Below are 22,129 nucleotides of genomic sequence, written 5' to 3'. Positions count from 1 at the left end.
CAGCGCCGGTCATAAAGCAAGAGAGCAGCCTTCTCTCCAACAACACTGAGATCAAATAACCTCCAGTGCCTCTAAGCGCAGGCACACACACACACACACACACCTACACACACACACACACACACTCGGAGGTGAAAGCAACATCAGTGGCTGGCACTGATATTCAGGCTTCGCTCTGTTTTGAAACATCCATCATATTCTTGAGCAGAAAGAGAGGCAATGAAAGTATAAAGGCGAGCATCCCCCCCCCCCTCCGCCTATCTCTCACAAAAACACATATACGCTCACGCACACACGGGGCGCACCCACACAGATAAATACACAGCAGTGCGTGAAGTACGCGGGTGAGAGGAGGTGAAGTAAGATGAACATGCGGGAGAGAAGGTTAAAGTAGAGGAACAAATCCGAGTAAGAAGGGGAGGGAGAGAAACAAACCAAAGTGCTCAAGTGAAAGTAGGGTCACTGATGGGAGAGACTCTCCAGGGCTCAGAGGGGGATTAGGACCCAGGGAGTATGTGTATGTGTGTGTGTGTGTGTGTGAAAAAGTGGGAAAGAAAGAAAGAAGGGCATCAATCTTGTTGAATCTGATCGTTACTTTTTTTTTCATTACAATAAACCTGTGAGCAAGGCGTTTTACAACCAGCATCTGTCACAAAGCCTTGACACCACCACAGTTCTACTCCCTTTCTGTCCTCGACAGTCATTAACTGGCCTCTCTGACTTCTCGCTTTGGTGTGTTATTGTGTGTGCGCGCCTGCTTGTGTGTGTCTGTCCACATGTGAGACTCCCCATTGCTATACAATGTGTGTGGAATTTCACGCTATAATCGGTTGGGGACCGGAACACATGGCAAACAAAGCAATCCGCACAACGACGCAACCATCTCTTCTCACACACACACACACACACATACATAGCTTATAGGGGCACGCATTCACTGTGCTGCACACACACACACACACACACACACATACACACCTCCTGGACAGGCTGGTGAGATGTAGTCCGCTTTGAGATTCTGCACTTTGCCCTCTTCTGAAGATGGCCAATTACGTGATCAGATGTGGTCCGTTTCCCCGCGGCCACACACGAAAAGCTGCATGTTCAAATGCTCCCTCCATGGAAAATTCACACACACACACACAATCACAGAAGCCAGATCATAGAAAAACATCCACCAGCATGGTCCTAGGGGGTAATTTAGGATTAGGGTGTGCGATGCTCAAAACAGTCTAAAACATGGTCACATTGATATGGAAATTACACCAATCTAGCAGTGGCGCAAATGGCTAAAAAACAGTTACTTAAATGGCTAAAAAAAACAGTGTGTACATGCACACACACATATACACAGAGAGAGAGATATGCATATGAATGGCATGCAAGGGATCTGTCCCAGAGCTTGGTTGTGCCTATCAAAGGCTCGTCTCTCCCAGAGACCAGTCGAGGCCCAGCATTACACACTTAGCATTAGAATACATCAATGGCACAGGAATGGAGGCACGCAGGCTTTCATACTCCGAAAACCCACCTTCAGCCTCTATCTTCCCCTTTTCACTCCCTCTTTGGTCCATCCCAGCCCTCCACCCCCACTGTTAGCCCTCTCCTATTATCTCCTGCTCCTCTTATCCCCACCCCCAACCCCCCTCCATCTCCTTCTCCGTCTTAAGACTCCCCCCTCCTCTCCAGAAGGAAGCCTTTTTAACCGTGACCAGAACTCAGAGCTGCATGGACCGTGACCACATAGCCATACAACACCAGATAGGCTATGTGTGTGTGTGTGTGTGTGTGTGTGTGTATGTGTGTGTCTGTGTGTGTGTGTGTGTGTGTGTGTGTGTGTGTGACTGACATAAAATAGTCATAGTTTGGCCTGCCACTGCTCAGTCACCCTCAGTGTTGTGAGTGTCTGAACAGCCTGCTTCAGATCCTGTTTAGCTCTGAGGGATTCACTGTTTGGCCATCAACATTCACCCCAACACTTCACTGACTAACTGACAAACTCCACTTAATGGAATCAAACTTGGCCCATCAAACGTGTGTCAGTGCATGTATCTGCTTGCGTGTGTGTGTGTGTGTGTGTGTGTGTGTGTGTGTGTGTGAGAGAGTGTGTGCCCCGTCACTTGTCTGTCGATACCCAGAGACAGCCTTCAGCCGGAGAACAGGCAAGAGAGGCGAGAAAAAACAAGCCAGTTCTCCTTTTCTCTCTAATTACAAATGACAAACCTGCTACCAAGAGTCGGTCTGGCACCTGACGACGCATGATAACCCCTCAGCTCTCTGCCGATACTCAGTGACAGACTGGGGGCTATCTGTGTGTGTGTGTGTGTGTGTGTGTGTGTGTGTGTGTGTGTGTGCATCTCTTTGTGAGTGCGCTGACTGACAGATTAAAACAAGAACAGCAAATCAAACAGTGTCCTGCCCTACGGCTCTGATTTCCAATGACAAAGCAAGAAGTCTACGGCCAATATCTCAACTGTCTTCCTCATCTTCCTCCCTTCATTGCCCTTTTAGTTTCCCATCCTTTTACTTTTAGCCATTGATTTTCTCCGTCCTTCCTTTCTTCCTTCCTCTCTCTCTATCTCATTCCCCGTCCCTTCTGCATCATTTAAAAACCACCCTTTCTTCTCTAGATCATCCATTTCCTTCCCATTCCGTAATAATAAGGTTAGCACTGCATTGTGGCTTGTACTTTTATGGGATGATATCTCTAATTGCATTGTAATGATATCAAAGGCCATCTACTGCAAGCGTCAGATGATATAATATCCTCACAACACAAGAGGATGTTCTCACACAATATTATTTTCTCTTACACACCCCAAAGACTGCTGTTTCAGTCATCAAGGAAACTGTACAAGGTTGTGGAGTACAAGACATTTAAGCGGATATGATACCTGAATTGTGGTACTGATATCAAAACAATACTTTGTTTCTCTTTGAGAAAACAATCTCGCCACAAGGTCCATATAGTATGTAGCTTCCCAACATATGATCAGTTATACCAGCTGTTTTTAAGTTTAAACTGTTACTAAGTGGATATTTAAGCATCACTAAATTAAAACGGGTTGTACTACACAAACTAGTTCACACTATTGACTGATGACTATTGACCATTTGACATAAAGATGGATGTCATGACAGCTCCCCAAAAGTGAAGCCAAAACATCTTGGTCGCCCCATGTTGACTGGCTGTAGTATAGGTCATAAATCCCGTCCCCTCCATGTTAGTGGATGGGACATGAGTCAAACTAAAATATCAAAGTTCAAGTAAAATATATTTTTCCCAAAGATGGTTTCTGTCATTTTAGGTAGTTCTTATCAAGTGCTCATTTTTCTGATAAGTTTGTTTTTGATTAGTTATAAAAAATATAAAAAGGGGGAGTGACATCATGATTGACAGCCATGACAGTCACTCTCAAACCGTCGTCTCTATCCGCCGCCCAACTCTATTTCACAGACTCTGGCTCCAAATGACATCACACAAGCAAGATGCCAAATCCCAGAAAGGAGATATTTTGGTTTCACTTTTGCATAGTGGTAGGAAGTGGAGATGCGTCATTCATATTTATGTACAGTCAATGGTTCACACATAGACATTAGTTGTTGCTAAATATGTATACAAACTGCCAAGTGTAATTGTTAGGTAGCTAACGAAGCAACTGACAAAGCTAACGTTAGCTTACTAACAGTATGACCCGTATAGACTGAAGAGTAAAAGAGGAATATGGTCAACATATTGGACCTGACACTTGATCAAAATGCAGTTTATGATGTAAACAGAGAACATTTTAATTTATATTTCCCAAAAAATAATGTTCATACTGTATGAACGCTACACATATAACACATATGTAAGTGCCTACATTTATTACGTATTGGCAGATAAGTTTAATATATTGTTTGACCTCCCAATATGTTACAGCTTACTCCTGTTTACATAGTTTATAGCTTTTGATTTTGTTTCCTTGCAACTGACTTAAAACATTACTTAAGTCTATACTAGCTAAGATATTCCTTTAATTTTAATGGTGCAACCAAATTTAGTAAATCACCTCTTTAAAACTACAGTTACCATGAATTTAGGTATGGCTGTACACACTAACTAGAGATGGATTTATGAATAGCTGGTGCAACCCAGTCTAGAAGAAGGTTGCCCATTTGTCATGGAATTGTTGGGTTTTTTTCTGATAATTTTAAGGACTCCTCATCCATCTTCGCTACAAAACTTTTTTGAAATTCATTTTTGACTTCAAAAGTGTAGTTAAGAAATCAATCTCACCACAAGATGCATTTTGTAGCTGTTCTGGGTGATTTTTCATCACACCACATGATGTTCTTCAGCAACAGTTTGCTGTACCTGTAATTCCATGACAATTGTTATTGAATTGTAGATGTTTAAATTTCCATTTTTACTTTTTCCATTAACTTACTGTGAGGATGTTTTTCTATAAAAGGAGCCAAACTTCTCAAACAAACTCAAATGTTCAATATTGTAAAGCAGCTGTACACGAATTTGGCCTAAATAAAATATTTTTTTACAAGTGAAGAATGGCAAGTATTCGATGCCAGCTTTTGGTTTTGAAAGTTTTTGATACTCCGTGCTACAGACACATTTTAATTGGCACCAAAAACGTATTGAGGCTCAACACGCAGCCCTATGGAGGAATATACATGAAAACAACTTAAAATGTAAAAAATAGAGTGGGGCAGAGATATAAAAAGGGAAGGAGAGACTCATACACACACAAACACTGGCCTGAATGCACCGCCAGACATGGGTTCACGCTACAGGAGTGAGCTTACACTTCTTCCCATTCACACTTAGCATTGAGTTAGCATTGACTCCCCGCTGAATAGCCTTGTGAAGGCACAGGGCAATGCTAACCGGGAAGCACTATCACTAGCCGCCCTGCTCCTTGGCGGAATAGCCGGGGCGGCATTGATATGGTAATGTCAGGGACATTTCAGGGCCAAAGCTTGGGACCGTGGGCGCTCTGTGATCCTCCAAGCCCAAAAAGGACAGATCTCTAGGGCATTGTGATTTCCCCAGTCAAGGCTCTGAGTGATCAGGATAAGCCCGTCCATGCTGCTTTAGTGCTGTCACTCAGCCGCTATTGTGGTCATGTGAACGGCCATTTTCATCACAATTGACCTCGGTTTTGGCAGTACTGTTCTGCAGGGCCCTCCTTTCTCTATTCTTCAGTGTCCTCCCCTCCTTCCCTTTCGCTCCTCCATCAATGTTTTTTTTCTCAGTCTGGTCTTTCTTGTTCTCTGTGCTCTCTGTGTCTTTTTTCTCTCTCCAGGAACAACAGAGGCCAACAGATATGGCTGATGGAGAGTTAAACTGGTCTCTTTGCCTATCTGCTCCCATCTCTGCGGCCCTACCCGCTCTAGGAGGAGGCCGTCATGGAGCCTTTGATTATCCAAACTGATACTGTAGAAAATTGCGACATGTGATGCAATACATACGCTCAGATTTACTATTCACCTCAAAGGGGGAAAAACACTCATTATGTGTGGTGTGAGCGACAATTTACAGCACATACTGCGAGTGGGCGGATGGGTGTCATCATCCTGTGTTTTATTGAATCACAATTTAGCAAACATAGGAGTGTATGGTGTGGGTTTTCCTACTGTATATGTTTGTGTGTGGCAAAGAGTGTGTGTGTGTGTGTGTGTTCCCCCTTTGCTCACTTTATTTGATCAGGGCTGGTAGAAAATAACAATGTAATCCCTTGAGGAATCCGTGGGAGGTAATGACAGAGATTGTCCCTGTGAAACAAGTTTTCCCTGTATATGTGTGAGTGTGTGTATGCAAAAGATTGTGTGTGTGTGTGTATGAAAGTGGGAAAACAGAGAGGAAAAATGAAAAGAGAGGTAGAAGAGGAGGAGAGTGAAGAGCATGCATATGTATGGGTCTAATACATGTGGGTAATGTGTGTGGGTGGTATGCGTGTAGGCTGTGGGGCATTCACATGCTTTCTTTCTCGCTTTCTATCTGCACCCCTCCACACACACACACACACACACACCAATACGTACAAACGAGGATGGGAGGAGAGTTTGCCTGGCTGCGAAGATCTCTGCTCCATCAACACAACACATCCTATTTCGCAACATCTCCTCCCACATCTCCCTCACCCCCTCCACCACCTTTATTTCTCTCTCTCTCTCTCTCCCGGGAAGTGACACAGAATTCTTTTTAACTGCAGTACATTCATTACAACAACCCTGCAACCCCCACATCCTCTATACCCCCTGCACCCTCTTTTCTCCACCCCCTCTATACTCTACTCTCTCTCTCCCTCCCCGTCATACAAGTGAAATAAAGACAGTCTACGAATCCACCTCCAGCAGCCGCCCCGGACTTTCATTAAAAACATGATAGTCGCACAGGAGAGAGAAGTTGGCTGAGAGAGATAGTAAACTCTCATTCATATGCGGCCTTACTACAGCAACGCTAGCACATTCCCTGTGCCTCAAAGCGTAGGAGCAGAGAGCAGAGCCTACAGACAGCGTGGGTGTTAGCACTGAGGCCAGTCAGCATCACTGCTGTAGCTCTCAGCCATCCTCATTCTCTATCTCCCTCCATTAACAACCATTGACTCTGTTCAGTGTGCACACACATATATACACACAGACACAGCTGTCCCTCATGTAAATGCATGTGCACATTAAAAAAATCTATCTTCAAGGGTCAGAAACAAGGGGGCATACATGGAATCATGTGCGCATACACACACAGGAGTTAACATACATATACTATCCACCTCACACATACAACATAGGGTTGGAAAATATGATGATATATACTGTATGTCAATAGAAAATTGTCAATTCGCATTGCAGGCGATGGTGCAAATCAATGAATGAGGCTGCTTTATAGCAGTATTGAATTTTTGCATCTCTGTGATAAAGAACCTTGATTTGTCAGATATTTATTTGACTGGTTTAGGCAAAAACAGACTTCCATATTTTATTTTATCTATAATTTCTCTGTTGAGTTTCATCCACCGGCATCATTTTATTAATATATATTAGGGCTGTAACAAAAAACCTGATACATTTTCCAGTTAATTCATTAATTATTTAGTCTATAAAAGTCATAAAATAGTTTAAATAATTACCTTCACAATTTTCCAGAGCTCAAGACGATGCTTTAAAATTGTTTGTTTTGTCAAAACAGCAGTCCAAAACCCAACAATATTCAATATACAGTGATATAAAACAGAGAAAAGCAGCAAAACATCACATTTGAGAAGCTGTTGTTTGGCATTTTTGCTTGATAAATAACATAAACTACAAATTGCTTATTAAACGAACTGATTAATCAACTTATTGTTTCAGCGCTATTGTATATACTGTGATAGATTTTATCCATATCGCACACTCTTACTCACAGTAGAGCTGCAACTAATTAATATTTCTATCATTAATATCACCATTATTTTCAATTGATCGTTGAGTAAAAAATGGCCATTCCAATTGCTCGTGTCTTTAACAACATATAACCCCAACATATTTGATTAGCAGCGATATTAAACAGAGAAAAGCAGCAAGTCCTCACATTTTAGAAGCTGGAACCAGTGAATGGCCTTTTGCTTAAAACGATCAATTGATCATCAATCAATTGTTGATTCATATTTCAAGTTTTGACTAATCAGCTAATTGACTGATCATTTCAGTACTAACTCACACACCTACACAAAGACGTGCAATGAAGAATGAATGAAGAGCTGCAGTATATATTGACACTGAGCACACCGACACATAAACTGTCTAAAACTTGAAGGCAAGAACAGGAATCCCTCATAAACAAGCAGCAAGAATCACTAAAAAATGCACACATATAGACACATACACACACACACACACACACACACACACACACACACACACACACCGAGTGCTCATTGTCTGATCTGAAGAGAGACTTGAGAGTAGTACGATGATGCGGAGGAGGACAATGAGGAGGAGAAGAGGAAGTGATGCAGAGAAGCCGAGCCAACAGGATAGGCAGCGGGAGAGACTTACAGAGAAGAGGGAGGAAGGGGAGGGCAGAGCAGCAGATAGACGGCGAGAGAGGGGGAAGAACAGGCTGAAACATCCAAGAGAGGAGTGCGGTGTCTGTAGGACGCCATCGATCCAACATTGACAGAAATAGACAGCCAGACCAGAACCAACAGAGGCTCACTGAGATGCGCTGACACACAGCAGTGCTGCTGACCCAAACACACATCCAAACAGCTATTATTAAAGAGCTACAGCTATTCATACATACACACACACACACGAGCAGGCACACACATACTCAAAACACATGAAGAGTACAGGCGGAAATGTGCAAAAACAAAATTAAAATCAGCTGTTTTCGCTGTCAAAATGGCCAGTTTGAGACCAAAATGACATGTTGCACTGGCATCCATCACAACAGTGTGCACGTACTTTGCCTATCTACTCACTCAGTTTTATGTTTTGTTCTGTGCAACACCAGCTGCAATCAGCAGTCAACATCACACACATCACTTTTTATTATTTTTATGCATTCTTTGGGCTGGGTTTTTTTTTTTTTTTGCTTGTTTTATCTTTGTTTACCCTTTTCATTCATGTTCCTTTTTCTTTGTTCATTCCCAGATGAATCCATTTGGCAGTTTGAGTCTGAGCTTGCTTGAGTTGTGAGAGAATTTTGTGCACAGAAGCATAGCAAAGACAATCAAGACAAAAAGTTACTTCTCTTATCTCACACTTAACCCGATGATTTATAAGCCTTCCCTTCCCTATCAGACATGAAGTGCCTCGCGGTCGTGAACACCATTTAGCGATTTGAATTTGCTCGAGTTTTATTTTCTTTTCACTATACGAGCAGGACACAATCTGAAGACAACTGCCATTGGATTTAGACACAATGAGTTACTCATGCACACGTACACAGGCCTGTAAGTGCAATATTAAAACAAATGTTTTTGTCACACTGATCTAGATCAAAATATGGAAAATATTCCATATAACCAGACAAAACCCTTCACATATGTAAAAAAAAAAAACCTAAACCTGTTAGTTTGCTTGGAATGACAAATTCAGACAACAGAATATTTGTAAAACAACTACACGATATGATCTTTAGAGCTGAAACAATTATTTGATCGACAGAAAAATAATCTGCAGCTATTTTAATGACTGATTAATTGTATGTCATTTTGATTCAAGAATGACAAAGATTCACAATTTTCAGCTTTTCAATTGTGAGGATTTATTGCTTTTTTTCTGTTTTATATCATTGTGAACTTAATATTTTTGGGTTACTACTTAGACAAAACAAGTCATTTGATGACATCACCATGGGAAACCAATGATAGCGGTTAATTGAGATGATGATTTTGAATTATTGCCCAGACTTACACACATGACCCTTCACTGTACATGCAGCTCAATGCACACTTTAAACAATGCTACAATTACAGCAGCAGCAAAACACTGACAAAAGAATACGACTTTTATTTCTATCAATGGTTTTTGGATATAACCGCTGCATGAATCACTGGTTGACTGACACAACACGGTGTTAACAGTCACTTTTACTGACTGGTTGCTGTTGCCATCAGGAGTGCTAGTCGTGTAGTGAACATTTCTGCCTCCCTCTCTGGCCTGGCTGCGACTGATTAAAGCCTTCTGCTGAAACAAGGTCATAATTCACTTAGCCATTTCCCAATTTCCGCATAATTACCCTCCTGCTTTACGAACGCTAACACGCGGAACACACACACGGCACGCACACACATTCACACCTACGCTCTGACACAAACACATTTCCTCTCTGATTTGTGTCATTACTGAACGAAGAGTGCTTAAAAGGTTTCAGAGTTGGCCTCTTAGTGACAGCTTAAATGGATAAAACCTCAATTAAAGACTCTCCCTCTCTCTGCCGCGCTCTCTCTGTGGATGGAATAAGCATAATTCTGTGTCCTCTGTAGTTTGTTGAAGTGAGGACCCTGCCTTACATTTCTTCCTCTGACTGCTAAATCAAACCTTCACAATCAAGTCTTTCTCATATCTCCCCATAATTGTTTCTTATGAAAAGCTGTTACAGAGAAGCCATTTCTACATTTAACATAAAACTGAATAAAAGCTCTCATTATCTCGGAAGATCTTAAGTTGTTTACGTCTCCAAGAACCACTAACAATATTCATAATCAAAGCATCACTTCTGCCCAGTGAGCAGTGACAACAGACACTTTTCCTGTCAACAGAGCAGCTCTCCTCCCCGCTGCTCCTCTGTCTTGGTCAGCAGCAGTTGATTCCTAATGTGTAGGTTTAATGGAAACAGTTGCATTTTCACGTGGGACTGCTGCTTTTATGTGGAAACTTCCTAACAGGGATGCACGATGATATCAGCATGCCATTGGTATCGGCCGATAAAGGCTTTAAAATGAAATATTGGCATCGGCCCAAAGTGAACATTTCTGCCGATATGACAGGCCTATAAGATGACGCTTTAATTATGCACACGCAATGCAAACCATCGACTAAATGATCAACAAACTGTTTAACTGTTTGTACAGTAAACACTCTTCGTGCCAGTGGATGTTGTCACCATGTCGGGCATTTAAAAAGCAGTGAAACAAAGGCACCCGGAGGATTTTTACTCCTGTGTTGTTTATGTGTGTAATCAAGCAGTGCTGTTCTGTTTAGCTGGCTAGCTTCGTGATGCTGGACACGTGTTCGGGGATGTAGGTGCAAGGCGAAGAGGAAAAGGGCTTAATGGATGAAGTTAAACTGCAAGATGAATCTATAAAGATATATTTATCTCTGCTGGTCCTGCATAACGTCCTGAGAAAAATATTTCTGTGTTGGTTTTGGTGCTAACTCGATGCTCAGTGTTGTTGTAGCGATGGCCTTGGTAGCTTTGAATGCGGTGGCTGGCAAGGAATTCTTAACTGTCAGCTTTGTTTTAACTGCCATAACAGCCCAAATCAAACAGTGAAGATGCTAAATGAATTTATTTTGTTGTCAGTTGTCAACCTGAGCAGCTTTAGTTATCCTCCATGGAGGAGCTGCATCACTGACTGTCTCTGGATCTTATCCAGCTTTATTGTAGAGGTGGAAGAAGTAAAAGTACCCATACATGTTTACATGATGTAGTTAAAGTATAAAAGTAAAAGCAGTGGTTTGGTCCCTCTGACTGATGTATTATTCTATGACATTATTAGAGTACACTATGTCTATTTATGTTCTTTCAATTGGCTATACAGTTTACTTACTTCCACATGATCCCTGTGGACAAAGATTACATTTACTTACTTTTTTTGCAACTCGTGAAATAGGTCAAAGTTGTCCTGGCCGTGGTTGTTGTCAAGATTGTCTCAGGGAGAAAATCATCCAAGCCTGTTAAAGTAGGATGAATCTTACAGTTTTGTTTGAAAATGATGTTTGAAAAAATGTTTTACATGTAACCTAAGTTGAAGTAGTTTTCTTATTTTGCCCAGTGAATGTGTACATCTTAAAAAGCATGGTATTTAATGTCTGCATCTGTCAGTTGGTAATCATGATAACAGAAGGCATAATAATATCTTAATTCCACTGCAGGAGAGACTTGATGTTCTCTGCAATTAGAAGGAAAAAAATATGCAATATGGAAAACATCAGCATATCGGATATCGGCAAAAAATCAAATATCGTGCGTCCTAATTCCTAATTGTCATGTCAGTAGAGTTTATTAACACTAGGCCACTCTGCTCTGTTGTGATCAGGCTCAGCATATGGCCACAGACTGCCGCTACGCTGCTATCATTAGCCACGTCACAAACACACCATATGCGCATCTGGTGTGTGCGCATGTGTGTGTGTGTGTGTGTGTGTGTGTGTGTGTGTGCAAGAGCTGACAGTCTACATTATTAGTACCCCCCCAAAGCCCCCACAGCGCTGGCAGGGAATAGAGTAGGCATCACATAGAGAATACTCACATACACACACAAATATATGAAGCGCTTTGAAACAGCTTGTAAACATCACAGCCTTGTTATTAGCACCTGATTACACTGCTGGAGCTTAGGCATCGGCTAAGAGAATAATGTTGATATCAACAACATCGAGTGTGTACGTGTGAGTGTGTACATAAACGTGTGTGTGTGTGTGTGTGTGTGTGTGTGTGTGTGTGTGTGTGTGTGTGTTTCGAATTTCGCCTCCGGTCCATTGCTGTGGGATTTGTTCTCTCTGGACAATTTGTTCAAATTTAACACATGGGTGGGAAAGATAAATTCTTGTTTCGTCCCACATTTTGCCTAAAATCTACAGATAATGAGGGAAGACGGTCATTCAATAATTCGCCTGTCAAGGAGAAAAAAACAATTCATCCACCTCACACGGCAGAGTTTTAACTTAAATCAGCATGAACGCTGCGAGACTCTGACACAGTTCCTCTCATTATTTCAAAGCGATTTCTGAGAATTGATTGTTAAGATCCGATGAAGCTGTCCTGAAAAGATCTGTTTATTGTCTCTTTTCCCTGCATTTCTTTGTATATCTTATACACACACACACACACTGGGATTACATTCAGGTTAAACAGAACAGTGAGGAACATTTTAAAACATCTTGAAATCAGCAACGGAGAAGCCAATATCAATATAAGCAATGTTTGTCTTCGTGTGAGCTCTGTGTGAAGTCATCGTGCAATCAGATAACTGCAATGTCTCTTTTCTTAAGCTGCTGGTAAAAACAACAGTATGGTACCACAAAGGTAAAGTACATGCATCTGTTGGAGTACACTCATCTATACCTGCTCATGCATAGTCAGTGAGTAAATGGCAGGAAAGCACAATAGATACATGGCCAGTTCGTCAAAAGGCTAAAGGCTGAAATACACTCTCTCAGAAATCCACTAGAAGTGGGATGAGAAGCTAGATGAAAGAGAGAGGGAAGGATTGTAAAGTGGAGGTGTTCGCTGGTGGAATAGTTAATAAAGAGGCTTCGGAAAATAAAATATTGTATTCACAGGCATCACACAAGTAGCCACATGTCCTGGTTTTTGTTGAGTGCCAGAGCGGAGTCACTCTGATTCAACAACATGAAGCGGAGGTAAACAGAGCGCCTGTCTATCAGCTCATATCTGTCGCAGCTGTTGCTCAGATGTTGATCCCAATTTTAGTTGCAATCCTCCTCTCTTCTCTGAAAGCACACAGCCTCTCCACCGCTGCCAACAAGGAGGTGATTGGTGCGGCTCAGCAGTGAATGGGGACATTGATGGAAGTGGGAATGTAGGGGGGAAAAGAACTTTTCACCATATCTAGAGCTCAGCCCATTTTCACACCTGTGTGACGATCACCGCTATACAATGCAGGTGTGGCTGTCAGATTGTTGGTTACAATGATTGGGCGAGAAAATGCCTCACAAGAGCTTTTTATCACTTTTAGACTGTCCAGACAGCACTTCTGAGAGAGTATACAGTAGCCTTAACACACTCACGCCTTGTTGCTGGGCGTGGGGAGGGAACCAGAGCACCATTGAGGAAACCCACACAAACATAAGGCTCTCCAGTCAGGAACCAAACCTGCAATCATATTTATAGACCTTTTTCACAGCTTTTTGACTTGTCATAGCAGGAGAAGCACAGGTGTAACTAATAACATTAACGATGGCTCTGTTCCATTTAGGTACCCCAGTAAGCCCTGCCAGTGAGCCAGCATGCACAATGGAACACAGCCATGATTCATGTTATTAATTGCACATGTGCTTTTCTTGGTATGACGTGTTAAAATGCCCGCCCAGAAAAAAGGTCTATTAAGCAACTCGGATTGAGAAATCAGTCCTAATGATGCATATTTGGTCATCCTTTTGGGAATAGAGATAAAAAAAAACATTTTTCCCAAATAATTTCTCAGCTTTTTTCTCACTGAGAAAAGGCAACCACCCTGTCTGCTCTAGGATTTAGTCTAACTGCAGAGTTGCTCTAAGCGGCTGGAGTTCCCAGCAGGTGGCAAATGATAGGATAAACACGCGTGCACATTTCGGAAATATTACATGCTGATCATCTGATTTGAAACAACAAATAACCATCTTCAAAGACCAAGAGCCCGACTGTATTCTAATTCATTTTGGCTGATTCTGACCAGGGTGTAATGCTACATACACAAAACCATGTTGCTGAAAACAAAGAAATAATGTAAAGGGCATAACAACTGTAACTCCAATACCATGTATTACTCCTGAGAAAATTTGTGGTTTTCTGGGATTTATCAGTGTTATGAAGAGTTTGCATAAAATCATTGGTCCAAGCAATATTGAGGACACATTCCAAGTAAATCCATATCACATTATCAACACATATTGGCTCTGCATGCATTATATTCAATGATTTGGCCAAATGAGGGTCAGGCATGCCCAGACTGCTAAAACTGACCGATAGGTAGGACCAAAACATCAATTTAATTTGTTTTTAACCTAGATACGTATACAGAAATCAGAAAAAAAAAATACATTGGTATAAAACCATTTCTAAAAAGAAATTAAGATATGATGCTTCATGTTTATTAGTTCAGGCTAAATATGTTTTAGACTTTACCTGCGTGGAAGTAGGACGTCACACAAGTCAATGCTTCCCATATACAAAATATCCACCCAAAAAGACGCCCTTCCCCCCTTCACAAGCAGAGTTTTCTGTCTTTCAGTATTTATTATTTCTCTTCCTGTAAAAGTCTGTGTAAAAATGTGGATGAATGTGGACATGGTTTGAACAGAGTGCATCGTGAATTCTGTGCAGCCCACTACACTACACCTCCGCCTCCCTTGAGGATGACAAGTAAAAATAAATTCTCAACCTGTGGGAAACACTGAAAGTGATGCTATTTTCTGTAATTTTGTTTTTCCTGTATCAACTTACTGTATCTAGATAAGCTGGCCATCGCTGCAGATGTGTTGAATTCACATCAAAACTACTAAAAGATTAACAACAAGATATCGTGAATTTAATCATATGTTTCGGATTGCCGTAAAATATTTTTGTAGGAAGTTTATATTTTAAAAAAGCGTCTTAATCTTGCGATGAGGTAAAAGTATTTTTAGTTCTAGTCAGCCATTTAGAGCGATTCCTTGCAATGACTCTGAAAGGCTTGATACATACAGCCTGCAAAGCGTCTGTGCTTACCACTGAGCCACCAGCATGGAATCAGCAGTCACTTGAATCAATACAAATCCTAGACCAGGCATTTACACCAATAAGAACCTTACTTTGTGTCAGGCTTGATCAGAATTGCTCAAGTCACTCTGACTTTCATATAAGCTTGGTCTTAGCAGCATTACATCCCTAAAATCCCTTCGAACCTGCTTCCTCTAAAACAGCTCCTTTGAATGCAAAACCATTACAGTGACCAGCGAGCGTTTGACTCAAGACCGAGCGAGTGCGGACGCTGTACATCAATACTCCATTTTCACAGCAATGGTTCCGATTAGTCCATCATGTAAGCGAGGCAGCGTTTGAGGAAATGAAAGAGCCAATCAAGAGATGTAGCAAAACAGGGTGGGCTCGATATTTCAGGCTTGTCTTTTTCTCAAGATCAATGTGAGTGTTTTATGTGTGTGTGTGTGTAAAATCATAGGATTTACAAGGAGGCAGGTTTAGAAAATGTAATATGAGAGGTGGCTTCGGTCAAAATCTCAAAATGTAGAAGAAGGAGAGGAAAAAGGGTGTCGAGAAGAAAAGGAAAGGGAAGTGTGGGTGAGGTAAGGTGAGGTGAAGGAAGACGAGACCTCAAAGCGAGGCAGCATATTTTCTGGTACTGGAAAGATTTAGTCCAAGTAAATTTGACAGAGAAAGAGTCTCACAACATTCACATCAAAAAAAGCACACAGCTCCCAAAATACCACCACCCCAAGAGTGCTTTCCCGTAAGGTTATTGGAGGATGAGAGAAGAAAGAAGAACAGAGAGGTGGGAGTACGCTCCTGAAATCTAACTCATCCCTGAAGACAGGAAAGATAGATGACGAGAAAAGAATTCATTTCTTTTTCCTCCTTTCTTGTAAATGTCCCTTATTCCTCTGCTCACCTACCAGACAATACCTGTTCAATCAGAAAAATGTATTTACTTCCATATATATACACTCACACACACACACACATAGAAAGAGCCACCGGATCTTATTATGCAAACAGTAGTCATCCATCACACAGGTGTTCTCTATTGCTTCTAATTAATGACGTCCCTGTGCAAGTGTCTGCACACCACACACACACACACACTTTCACACCCACACATGGCTACACAAACCAAAAACCCATTCACCCATACACTATGGGGCCTTATTATTCGTTACTAATGACTAGTCTGATCACTGGGTCTATGTAACTGTTATGATGATCACTGAGCCTTTGTGTGAGATTTTGTGTGTGTGTGTGTGTGTGTGTGTGTGTGTGTGTGTGTGTGTGTACCATCACAGAGGTAGCTGACATGCGTACGAAGCAGCAGCGCTAACGTCTATGATGGATGGGTTGTACACACAAGCACATACGCGCAACACACAGGCGGGCCTTGTGATAGTGAGTGAGTAATACTCTCCTTTGTGCAGATATTCATAAATGTAAATGTTGTTGTCCTAAGTGGGGCTGGGAGACAGATAGGTTTGTGTTGCTGTCAAGGGGATGGTTGATTGGCCTGTTTAATCCTCTCGTCTGAGTCTACGTTTTCCTCCTTCTCTCTCGTGCACACCCACAGAGAAACTGGTAACTGTTATTGTGTTTAATAAGAGAACTCAGAGTGTGGATCAGGGCACTGGCTAAGCATTATTATCATTATTATGATGACCCTCCTCCCCCTGGTCTATTATAATTCAACATGAAATCCATCTGTATTCTTCCTGACTTCCTTTCTCCTCTAACCAGTCCCACAGTATTTCTGTCTCGCTGTCTCTCTCTCTCTTCACATATTCTTGCATTATTTCGCTCACCGCCCTGCGTGACGTGTCTCTGCACACTCTGACTAGCTGGATGAATATAAAACAACTTCCACCTCGGCATCGATTACCACGCATGCGCATGTGCATTTATATGAGGAGCAAATTCTGCTTGCGATAGCTGGCTTTACTCCAGTGGTATGCCTTGAGGTGACAATGTCATGGACACACACACACACACACACACACACACAAACACAAACATACTGTCTAGAGATGTGTTTGTTTATTCACAGCCTAATCGTTTCCGAAATATACAACTGATAAATTAAGAGATATCACCGGGTATCTATTATGCAAATCAGCAAACTGCTGCGTTATTAGATTACACACATATACACGTATACGCATGCACACAGACGTGCGCACACACACTCACAGCGGTGGTTAATTGCCAGGTGGTGGAAGATAATGTGTGATTTAACGGACTGATGGATTTGTTTTTGTTTCGGTCACCCATCAATGAACAGAGACATCTGTAACAGGACAAATGCACATACACACACACACACACACATACACACCATTATACACACATTCATGCCCAGGGATATCAATGACAAGTGACTGATAGGTAGTAGCAACAGCCTTTGTGCAAGACGCAAACGCAGGAAATGATCCATCTTCTCGAAGTTAAAAAAAAGTGCGCAGCAGGGAACGCGTGTATGTTTGTGTCTACACACATAAGTAGAGATATATGTGAGCATGCTAGCATGTGCACATGTACAGATGTGAGCATGCATGCACACGTTTGTGCGTGCATGTGTGCGTGAAGTAGTTAATCCCTGGCAACAGTCTCAGCCTGTCTCTTGTGGTTGATGAGTGGCTCGGGGTCAGAAGCTGGTTGAGAAACTGCAGGGTCCTCAGGCTTTACAATGTGTTTACCACTCAAACTGACAGCTATACTACAGCTTATTATTGGCCTTCTAAACCTCCACACTGCACTGAGAGTTAGAGAAACTCCAGAGAGGCTGATTGCCAACGGCTAGAGACATGCAAGCTAACCCGACAAATGTTGGATGGTGTGGTACTGAGTGCAGAGATTAAAATAAATGCTGGAAATAAGATCCGTGCTGTTGAAAAAAGGACTTAGAAGAGTATGAAAGAGTAGATTAGACAGGTTATCCTGCAGTTTATCTGTCTTTTGTGAGCCACTGTCCATAGCCCCTTTTGTCTCCTTATTCACTAAGTAGGCTGAATTGAAAAAGTTATCCCTACTCACTGCTCATACATTGTCACTGTGTATGTGTGCAGTGAGAAAGAAAAAAAGAGGGAGAGGAAGAGATGGGAAGATCAGGGATGAGGCAGGTCCACTGAGATGCAGTGTTCTTTAATTAACCACAGTCTTTTATAAAAGACACACTAAGACTCACACTGCAGGGGCTAAGAATATTCCGCCGCTGGGATGAAAACAGTATTGGCCGTGACCGTGTGGAGAGAGAGAAGGGAGGCTGCGGTGTTCTGCAGTACTCAGGTCCTGGACAGTTAGGTTAAAGGTTAGGCTGTTCCAGACTGCTTAAGTCCTCCCTCTGCTTCGTCTGAAAAAACTGCAGCTTTTTTTCTCTAACTTATCAGCAAACACTCATAATATACAGCAAAAAAACTGATGACAAATTACTTAATTACGTATACATTTTACCAATGTTAAAACTGCCCGAACTGAATGTACCGAGGTCCCGGGTTCACTTCTTTCTTTTCCTTTATGCCTTTAAGCGTTTTCTCCACATTTTATCTAAATCAACTTCTGTCTCTGATATGAAAACCGACGGTGGAATTTCATTAGCATTTATTATCAAATTATTACAGAGCAAAAAAGTCGAAATTGAAAATGAGCACACTCCACATTGAGAGTTGCAGAAAAATATCAGCTAAAATGCTTTAGTAGCAGCTGTGCAGGCAATATTAGTTTCTCTAAAATTCGCAGAAATTATTTTTCTCACATTCCGGAAAACTAATATTGTTTACAGTATCGTACCACAACCAATAACCTTACGTTTTCCGCTCTTATTACTTTGTGCAGCACTTCATGTATAGTAATTTTGTTGTGAGGCATAAATTCACTTGCCTCTCATAGTTTTATTTCATGCTGTAAACTAAAATCACTGGCCTGGAGTTACTGTCGGCCGACAAAATCATTCATCCTCTTCCTGCAAAAACAACAGCGTATTTTTCTGAGTTTTCAGACTGTTTACGTCCTTAATAAGCGCTGTCATAAAAACGGGTTTATATCTGACTGCTCATCTTAGGAGTCCAATAAATACTGCTGAAGAGGTAAATGCCACATACTGAGATGTTCTGGGGGACGCTTGGTAACAGAAACACAGAATGCAAAGCTTACACATAGGCCGGATTCACTGCAAGATGGAGAACGAAAACGAAGGTGTGTGTTAGTGTGTGACATGCCCTCTTGTGCATCTTATGAGACCCAAAATGTAGTTGATTGTTGCATTATTTTGTGACCTTATTGGGAAAAGCTAAATACAGTAGATCACACAAGTTTGCTGAAACACGCCTCTGCCAGTGTTTTATGTCTTTTTTACTAAATCTTATATCAAATCTGGCCTTCGGTCGCAAAATTAACAAAATGTTATCTTTGCGTTTTGGGCAGAAGAGAAAGCGCCTATGAGTTTAACAAATGAGATGTAGATGTAGAGATTATGTGTTGCAACACATCTGGTACAACATAAACTTGCCAGATTTTATTGTGAATTGTAAGAAGAGAGATAAGCCTACAGTACTGTGTGCTGCTGCAGACTGACGCTACATTCTTTAAAGATCGAGCAGCAGAGCCATGGACTCACAAGGACAGTATTAAAAAGGCAGCTTTCGAAAAAAAAAAGCCTTTTTCACTTGAATCAAGATAGAGGCGAGGAGCGAGAGATTAGGAGGATAACAAAAAGGCCAACGGACTGAGTGTAAACAAGGAAAGGGGGTTAGAGAGGGATAGAAGAAGAGAGCAAGTTGGAGAGGGAGAGAGAAGGAGAGATTGAATAGTGACACTGCTACAACACAATGGGGTCAGGATGAAGAAGTGCTCCTAATTGAACCAGATAGAGGAGAAGACAGAGAGAAAAGAGCACTGAAAGACTGAGAGTGGAGAGCCACATGACGGGAGAGAGAGGAGGAGAGGAAGGCAAGAGAATCACATGCGATGCTCTTGCTTTTTTCTCTCGGTTCCTCCACCGAGCGTGGCTGAAGGAAGAGGAAAGTAGATGGAGAAAAAAAAGAAGGAAGTCACCACATAAAACCAGAATATGCACAAGATTGGTGCTGGAGACGCTGAATTGTGCAAGCAAAGGTGTAGAAAAGATGGTTTGGGGCCACCTTGACTTCACAGTAGGGGTCTCTGAGAGCAGTTTGAGACTCAAAAAATAGCTTTACCATAGTGAGATGTGAGAGTTTTTGTAAATCTAAATAATTTCAGCCACTAAAAAAAAGGGATAAAGATGCACACAAAGAGGGTGGCTGCTATAGCAGAGAGGAACATGCAAGAGAAGCTTAAACCAGCAATAAACCACTGATGAACTGAGAGAGTGATGGTATGAATCTGACAGCCCACAGAGAGCAAATCAGGACATTTTTCTGTTTCTTCCTTTTAACAGGTGGAGAATGGAGGGATCAGAAGAAATTGCACACACACACACACACACTCACACACACACACACACACACACACATTTAAACATAAGGAGTGGATGTCTTACTGTATGTTGGAGCTGTTCCAGTAAACGGAATGCCTGTTGGCGGACACCTGGAGCAGGTTTCCCCAGGTGAGACTCGTTAGCACCCAGAGAGACAGCGCTACCAGAGCCATGCTCTCGGCTCCTCTCTCGGCCTCCGTCCCTCGGTCTCTCCGGCCACTCTCTCGGTCCCTTCACCCCACCAAACAACGCGACTCAAACATCCCAGCAAATGCCTAACAGACGGGAGAAACAAAAGCTTCATGCATGCACACAAACGGATAAAGACTGTAAGACTGGCTCTGGTTAATAAGTGTTGTAAAACTCAAAGTCTATTGTGATGTGAAGTGACTGAGCCCCCCCTTTCCCCTCCACTCCCTCTCAACCCCCTCCCTCCCCCATAAACCAGACACTGCGAACCCCCTTCCTCCCTCCCCAACAAATCCTGGAGCTTCAAACAAGGGGGTTTGTGGATGCGCAAGTCCTTATGAGCGGGCTCCCCATTTATGTGTGAGCCGCGCCTGGTCCTCTCTCACCGGGAACTGCTGCTTTGGAGCCCGCCAGAGGAGTGAGGGAGGCCGGCACCGGGTCCAAGCGGGAAGTCGGTCCTTCTCCGGGCATGAAACGGTCCTGTCCGCTGGGAAAGAGTTGTGTGCTGCTGATGTGAAAAGGCGAAAATAAGAGTGGAAAACGGTAGTAAAATAAAAGATATTAACCAAGTCCTCTTCTTTTTTTTTAAATAACTGTTCTTGTTATATCTGCGTGCTGCTGCAGTTTCTTTTTTTCCTTTCCAAGGATCCGAGAGATGCAAAGCACGCCGAGCTCTATAATCGCTGCGCACAATTCAACCAGCCAGTTTCATTAGGTCTTCAAGACTCTATCCGACAACCATCGTTACGGTGAGCAGCCTGCCCACCCGTCTCTGTCTCTCTCTCTCTCTCTCTCTCTCTCTCTCTCTCTCTCTCTCTCTCCCCCTCTCTCTCTCTTCCCCTCTCTCTCCTCCTTCTCCTCTTTCTGTTTGGTAGGCAGCACTCGTTCACTTTCTAACTCCACCCCCTGCGAGCGACAAAAGCGCATTCCTCCAATATTGTGGCCAAGTCGCAGCACATCAGGCATCACTGCGACTTGAAGTTTTCTCTCAACTATTCGACCTCCACCGCAGCTGTAAAAGTAGAAAGCTTTGAATCCCACCCCCATCCTCCGCCAGATACGTCTGCAGCAGCCACCATCTGCAGCCTATTTCTTCCCCCCCAGTGTAACACCCCCTCCTCTTCTTCCTCCTCCTCCCTAGCCACACACACTTTTGCATTTTTTTTTATTAATAAGGCTAAAAAACACCCATGGACTCACGCACACACACATACTGTATATTCTCCATTACCACCCCTCCTTGCTTGGATCCCCAGACGCTGTAAGTCAGTTTAATACAACACTATTATTATATGCAATCCTCTTATTGCAGCAGCATACACGCACACACACGCATGTCCCCTCGCCTAATCTCCATC

The 22,129-nt window shown here is 42.4% G+C and overlaps 1 protein-coding gene across 1 annotated transcript in view; it reads right to left on the bottom strand.

Moving 5' to 3' along the window:
- efna3b (ephrin-A3b) overlaps positions 1–21,766 on the bottom strand; it is a 61,813-nt gene extending 40,047 nt beyond the window's left edge. Inside the window, exons 1-2 of the mRNA XM_044359408.1 lie at positions 21,158–21,766; positions 20,646–20,857 (exon numbers count right to left, since the gene is read on the bottom strand). Coding sequence (XP_044215343.1) covers positions 20,646–20,755 — 110 coding nt within the window. The 5' untranslated portion in view covers positions 20,756–20,857; positions 21,158–21,766. The remainder of the gene's footprint in view (positions 1–20,645; positions 20,858–21,157) is intronic.
- Between the last annotated feature and the right edge of the window lie 363 nt (positions 21,767–22,129).

Source organism: Thunnus albacares, chromosome 8, assembly GCF_914725855.1.
Source record: "Thunnus albacares chromosome 8, fThuAlb1.1, whole genome shotgun sequence".
Lineage (NCBI taxonomy): Eukaryota > Metazoa > Chordata > Actinopteri > Scombriformes > Scombridae > Thunnus > Thunnus albacares.
The sequence above is the reverse complement of the archived record's forward strand: the minus strand, read 5'-3'. Positions and strand labels throughout refer to the sequence as shown.